Source organism: Perissodus microlepis, chromosome 19 (genome assembly GCF_051167445.1).
Source record: "Perissodus microlepis isolate ML-2025 ecotype Zambia chromosome 19, ASM5116744v1, whole genome shotgun sequence".
In the NCBI taxonomy this organism is placed as follows: domain Eukaryota; kingdom Metazoa; phylum Chordata; class Actinopteri; order Cichliformes; family Cichlidae; genus Perissodus; species Perissodus microlepis.
Window position 1 is genome coordinate 10,896,659 of NC_140479.1, and position 6,000 is coordinate 10,902,658.

At 38.0% G+C, this 6,000-nt stretch overlaps 1 protein-coding gene across 1 annotated transcript in view; it reads right to left on the reverse strand.

Moving 5' to 3' along the window:
- LOC146365535 (uncharacterized) overlaps positions 1–5,752 on the reverse strand; it is a 33,510-nt gene extending 27,758 nt beyond the window's left edge. Inside the window, exons 1-19 of the mRNA XM_084914692.1 lie at positions 5,594–5,752; positions 5,477–5,505; positions 5,364–5,379; positions 5,163–5,184; positions 4,806–4,878; positions 4,504–4,647; positions 4,214–4,410; positions 3,407–3,510; positions 3,199–3,317; positions 2,929–3,096; positions 2,513–2,712; positions 2,300–2,412; positions 2,047–2,153; positions 1,672–1,839; positions 1,256–1,455; positions 1,045–1,157; positions 792–898; positions 503–679; positions 49–257 (exon numbers count right to left, since the gene is read on the reverse strand). Coding sequence (XP_084770818.1) covers positions 49–257; positions 503–679; positions 792–898; positions 1,045–1,157; positions 1,256–1,455; positions 1,672–1,839; positions 2,047–2,153; positions 2,300–2,412; positions 2,513–2,712; positions 2,929–3,096; positions 3,199–3,317; positions 3,407–3,510; positions 4,214–4,410; positions 4,504–4,647; positions 4,806–4,878; positions 5,163–5,184; positions 5,364–5,379; positions 5,477–5,505; positions 5,594–5,648 — 2,321 coding nt within the window. The 5' untranslated portion in view covers positions 5,649–5,752. The remainder of the gene's footprint in view (positions 1–48; positions 258–502; positions 680–791; positions 899–1,044; positions 1,158–1,255; positions 1,456–1,671; positions 1,840–2,046; positions 2,154–2,299; positions 2,413–2,512; positions 2,713–2,928; positions 3,097–3,198; positions 3,318–3,406; positions 3,511–4,213; positions 4,411–4,503; positions 4,648–4,805; positions 4,879–5,162; positions 5,185–5,363; positions 5,380–5,476; positions 5,506–5,593) is intronic.
- Positions 5,753–6,000: the final 248 nt, after the last annotated feature.

Below are 6,000 nucleotides of genomic sequence, written 5' to 3' on the forward strand. Positions count from 1 at the left end.
CATTGTGCACACCCAAATGTCTAACTGTGGATATCAGAAATATCTTACACAGCCTGGTAGGATTCACAGCTGATGTTACTGGGGATCACCCGCAAGCTGCTAGGAAGGATGCTCGGCATCACAGGAACCAAATAAACCTGGAACCACTGTTGATAGTCTTCTGGCTGAAAGTCTTTAAGCTGAGGAGCAAGGGCTGTCAAGGTCAGGTTCAAAATGGTGTCTCGCACATCTGGATTTTGGATGAGGGTGACATTTCTCTGAAAAGAGAAGGGGATCATAATAAGGTCAGAGAGGAAGTTCTGAAGTCTTTGTGGAAATGCGGAGATGAGGGGGAGCTTATCTAAACTAAATCTTTGTACTTCTGTACAGCAGGGATGCCTCAAGGCATGAAGCATATCAGAAATGGATCATTTTGAGTTAAACACTTGAGCAGGTTTATGAAAGAACACTGTTAACATTTGTTGATGTTTGCGCTGAGGTAAGGTTACCAATGAGAATTCACCTGCTTGTTGATGTTTGCAAAGGCCTGGAAGAATTGGTTGAGCTGCTCATAATCACTGGGCTCTGTCAAGCTTGTCAACACCTCCCTTACAACATGTGCATCGTTTAAAGCACCACTGTTTGGATCTAGGATTAGATCAGCCTTCTGCGATGGTGAAAGAACGTCCAGAACTGCCAGCTATGGATACAAAAAAGTAGAATTCATGAAATGCATGTCTTTTGTATAATTTCCAGAAATTTACTTTGCTATTCTCAAGAAAGACAGGAAGAGTAATAAGAGTAAAGCTTACCGTAGAGACGTTGAAGTCTTTGAGGTCAGAGTATGATGTATATTGGACAAATGGACCCAGATTTGCTTTAACCCATTGGGCATCACTCTCATTTTGTTGCCTGCAAGCTAAGGCATGCAGACAAAAGTTAGGATGTGCTCAATTTAGCAAGGTTTGTGACTGGTAGAGATGAAAGAATTTAAGTTTTTTGTCTGAGTGCTTTTCAAGACATTTCACACTGGAAAGCACATACCGCACCCTATGTCTGCCCTACCTGGCTCATTGATGGCATTTTCAGCATTTCTTAGGTAGCCCAGCAGACCATGTGTGATCTCTTGCCGTCTGTACAGTGGCATCTTCTGGATAACTAAAGCCAACCCACTCACGCTGCAACAGTTGAAAGAAAACGTTCTCATGCTGTTCTTTTTCACTATTGTCATTTTCATTTGAAACAAAATCTTGATTGCTCCAAGAAAGCTACTCACATGACTTGGTAGTTTGTGCAGCTGATGTTTGTGGTTGTGTTTATGAGCATTTCTGGAGTAAAACTGGCAAGGATAGGAATCAGTTTCACATGGAACCAAAGTTCATAGTCGTTTGTCGTGAAAGTGGAGAAATGTGGACTGATGAAGATGAAGGTCGCATTCATGATCCGATCTCTCACAACAGGCTGGAAATGTGGGGTCTGTCATATTAAAGTGTAAAAAGACATAAGCAAAGGTGAGATTGCATGTTGGAAGTACACCCATACAACATGGTACAAAGGCTGTAATCATTTGTTTTCTAAGATACAATAGCCAACAATGGATGTAGCGGTTGAGACCGATGTTTTATTCTGTGTTTACTTCTGGAATCAAATATCCGCATTGTCCTCCTTCACCCTTTTAGGAGGCTAGCCTACCTGTCCATTGGCTGTCAGTTGTGTCAGGAATTCGTCCACATTTTTTAGAGCGTTGCCCTCTTCAAGTTGTTTAAACACAAGATCAATAAAATCTGTGTTATTTGAGGCTCCAGAGCTCAGTAGCAGCTGTGCCACCTCAGAGGGATTGAGTGTTGACAACAATCCAGCCTACAACAGGGAATCAACATAATATCAGACAGCAGTAATGACCAATGCTGTGGGTAAAGGATTACAGTTTGCAACCAAAGAAAGTGTGCTCTATGATTTGCTTGTATTTTTGATATGGCAAAATAAACTCCTGTGTTTGTCTTCTTAAGTCTACAATTTTTTTTTCCTGTTCTTAAGGGAGGACTAGAAGTGCAATGTAGGGCTTACCGTAGAGATGTTGAAGTCTTTGAGGTCAGAGTATGCTGTATATTGGACGAATGGACCCAGATTTGCTTTAACCCATTGGGCATCACTCTCATTTTGTTGCCTGCAAGCTAAGGCATGCAGACAAAAGTTAGGATGTGCTCAATTTAGTAAGGTTTGTGACTGGTAGACATGAACGAATTTAAGTTTTTTGTCTGAGTGCTTTTCAAGACATTTCACACTGGAAAGCACATAACGCACCCTATGTCTGCCCTACCTGGGTCATTGATGGCATTTTCAGCATTTCTTAGATAGCCCAGCAGACCATGTGTGATCTCTTGCCGTCTGTACAGTGGCATCTCCTGGATAACTAAAGCCAACCCACTCACGCTGCAACAGTTGAAAGAAAATGTTCTCATGCTGTTCTTTGTCACTATTGTCATTTTTATTTTTGCAACAAAATCTTGATTGCTCCAAGAAAGCTACTCACATGACTTGGTAGTTCATGCAGCTGATGTTTGTGGTTGTGTTTATGAGCATTTCTGGAGTAAAACTGGCAAGGATAGCAATGAGTTTCACATGGAACCAAAGTTCATAGTCGTTTGTCGTGAAAGTGGAGAAATGTGGACTGATGATGATGAAGGTCGTATTCATGATCCGATCTCTCACAACAGGCAGGAAAATTGGCATCTGTGAAATTGAGGTGGAAATGAAGCTAAGCAATACAGAGACTGCATGTTGCAAATGTACTCATACAACATTGTTCAAACGCTGCAATCAATTCTTTTCTATGACAGACTCCTTGAAGATTTGTGTAGCGGTTTAGCAAATGTCTTATTCTGTCTTATCCTGCTGGAATAAAACACCAGGATTTTCCTCAATCACCCTTTTAGAAGCCTAGCATACCTGTCCATTGGCTTTCAGTTGTGTGAGGAATCCATCCACATTTTTTAGAGCGTTGCCCTCTTGTAGTCGCTCAAACACACGATCAATCAAATCTGTGTTATTGGAGGCTCCCAAACTCAGTACCAGCTGTGCCACCTGAGAAGGACTGAGGACTGACAACAATTCAGCCTACAAAAGAGAACCAGCATAATATCAGACAGCAGTCATGGAAATGTTCTGGGTAAAAGAATTCCGTTTACAGGAAGATGTACATCTGCAGTTGGCACTCACCGCGGACAAATTAGGATTGAAGGCTTCCAAGTCCTGCACAGTTGCAAAATCAGAGAAGTCGCCAAGGTTTGCCTTTAGCCACGCTTGGCTCCCCGTGAAAGATGAGACACAGCCAGGATCTGCAGAAAAAGCAAGAAAGATATTGACAGGGTAATATACCACATGTTGTCATGGAAAAACCAAAGTGAGCTTGAGTTTCTCCTTTTACCTGTTGAGTCATTTCTTGATAAGAACGGTTTGATGAAGAGAGTGAAGACTGCTTGCTGTGTGTCTCTGTTCATGGATGCCTTTTGGCTTCCAAATGCCTGAATGCTACATTTGAGAGAAAGCTTTCAATAACTAATTACTCAACATATTCAAAATTCAACATAATTCAATCACAAACATTTCAAACTTAAATCCCATTGATATTTTAAATCATCGTAATCAACGAATTGGTACATTTTGTCACAACCTCTTCTGCACAGAATAAGACCTTTTTTTCTTTCGTTTATTCATCCACATTTTCATTTCCTTTGATAATTTGATCATTTCATATGGTATTCTAATATGGGATAGTGAACTCTTTTAACCTCAGTCTTTTCATGTCTGGAAAAGTTTCCAACCGCGTGTTTACATCGTGGGTAGCAATTTTCAGTTGAAATTCTCCTCTTGACTTATTTTCAATTACATAATTTCTGAATCATTATATAACATTCTTATTTTAAAGAAACACCTTCACAAACGACCACCTTATATTAAGGTGTATGCCTCTTTTACAACACCTGGGTCACACAGTCATAACTTGTTTGGTCTGACTTGTAATTTAATAATCAGGTGATACGCATTTTTCTTTCTTCCTTTTAGTAGTGATTTTAGTGGACTTTGGGACCCTGACATCAACATTCAATGCACAGTGAGAAATGTGTTACATGTTAGAATATTCAATTAAAATTGTTTATGTCTTTAATGATTTCCATAAGTAGTTAACAGCAGTCACCAGCAATAATTGGTAAAATGGAATTTATTCACTTACATCTCTTGGAAAGAGGTGCAGCTGAAGTTCCACTTGCTGAGCTGGTTTAGGAAGTTTCCATTGACATAAGGCAAAAGAGGAATCATCTTCACAGAGAACCACAGCCTGATGAATTTGGGGTCACTGTCATTACCCAAACGAAGGCTGTCCAGGACTCCAAATATATCCAGAACATCAAATCCAGGGACATTGTTGTTCTGTTACAAGACAAATTTGCCATTTACCATTCTTAAAAGCTGTTACATGTTTTACACCTACACTATACTGAAGTAAAGCATTAGCTCATTTACCAGGTCAAAGAACACTTGTAAAGTCAACTCTACAATCTGCCTGAGATTTTGTTCCACCATCCTCGACTTTTCATCTGTTAAGCTTGCATTTTTACCCCTTTTACAGGATAGCTCGCCTGTCAGTGTGTCCACTGCAGCAGAGAACTAAGAACACATAGAGCAGGTGAAAGGACTGGGTTACTGTCAGTAACTTAGCACAAGGGGGAGTCATTTATCAACTTTGCTTTGTGGTGACATTTAATAATTTAAGGTTTAAAGATGAATTTATCATTTTTTACTCAAATTAATTCCAAAAGGCTTACTCTTTGAGTGGCATCTTGTAGATTTGCTGCATGGCAAGTTTCCTGGAAACCGTTGGTATGAGTGGTGGCATTGCTTATAGAAGAAAAAACACGTAATTATAATAAAGGTCAATCAAATGGACCAATATGGCAAGGCCATGATGATCCACTTGGTAAAATAAATCCGCTTGGCATCTTTCTTGGCCTTAAGACAACAATTCTGATGGCTAAAGATCCAAACGGGACACAAAAAAAAAAAAAAAAAAAAAAGAAGAAAAAACACGGTAACAGAAATGAATAATAAAGTCATCTTTAACTAAAATAACACCCCTGGAATGTATTAGGTCTACAAACTGTTATTTGAGTTTGCATGCCTACCTGTTTTCAGATAAACCTGGTCCTATAAAATGCAAAAAAGAAAATGAATGAACACATGTATTAACATTTTCAAATTAATAATTAATGGAAAATGGATAAGAATTATGTTAATGGATTAACTTTTAAAAGAGGAAAAAGGTGACATTTTATTTTATATTCATATAAAATTGCATATGGTTTATATGTATAAAAAAAAATTACCTTGTGTTGTGTTGGACTGTAATGTAGATTTATAGAAGAACATGTTAATTCATGTATTTCATTGTATTTCATTGTTTTTGATTTAATTATTTAATCTTGAAAAAAAGACTTACAGTTGCAGAGACCAGTCCTGACATACATACTATAGATTTTTTTTTATAAAAAAGAAAAGTGTTAGATAAGGATATATATTCTATTAAATGACTAATTGAATGTTCAGAGATACTTACCAATGCCAATAGATGACAGTAGCAGAACTTGCACTGACATTCTTATGCCACCCATCGTGAGAACTCAGTTCTCACTTTTTTTTGTGCCCCTCAGTTGATTTTCAGATTATTTAATTTTTATTTTAGATAAAGATGTAAAGTAAGTGATACTGGAAAAGAAAAATGAAGTGATAAAAGGGCATTTTAATTATTGCAGTGCATTAGATCTAAGAATTGTTGATACAGAAACTCAATAGTAAAGAACATAAAAGTATGACGTTTGAATGACATGTTATACATACACAATGCATACATTTTCTTTTTAATCCCTCCAAAGCTAAAAGCAAGATTAAATAGTGTGGATTATTTCTTACTTCTGTACAGTGATTATAAATTAATAACAGAGTATATCAGAAAGCGAGATAGGC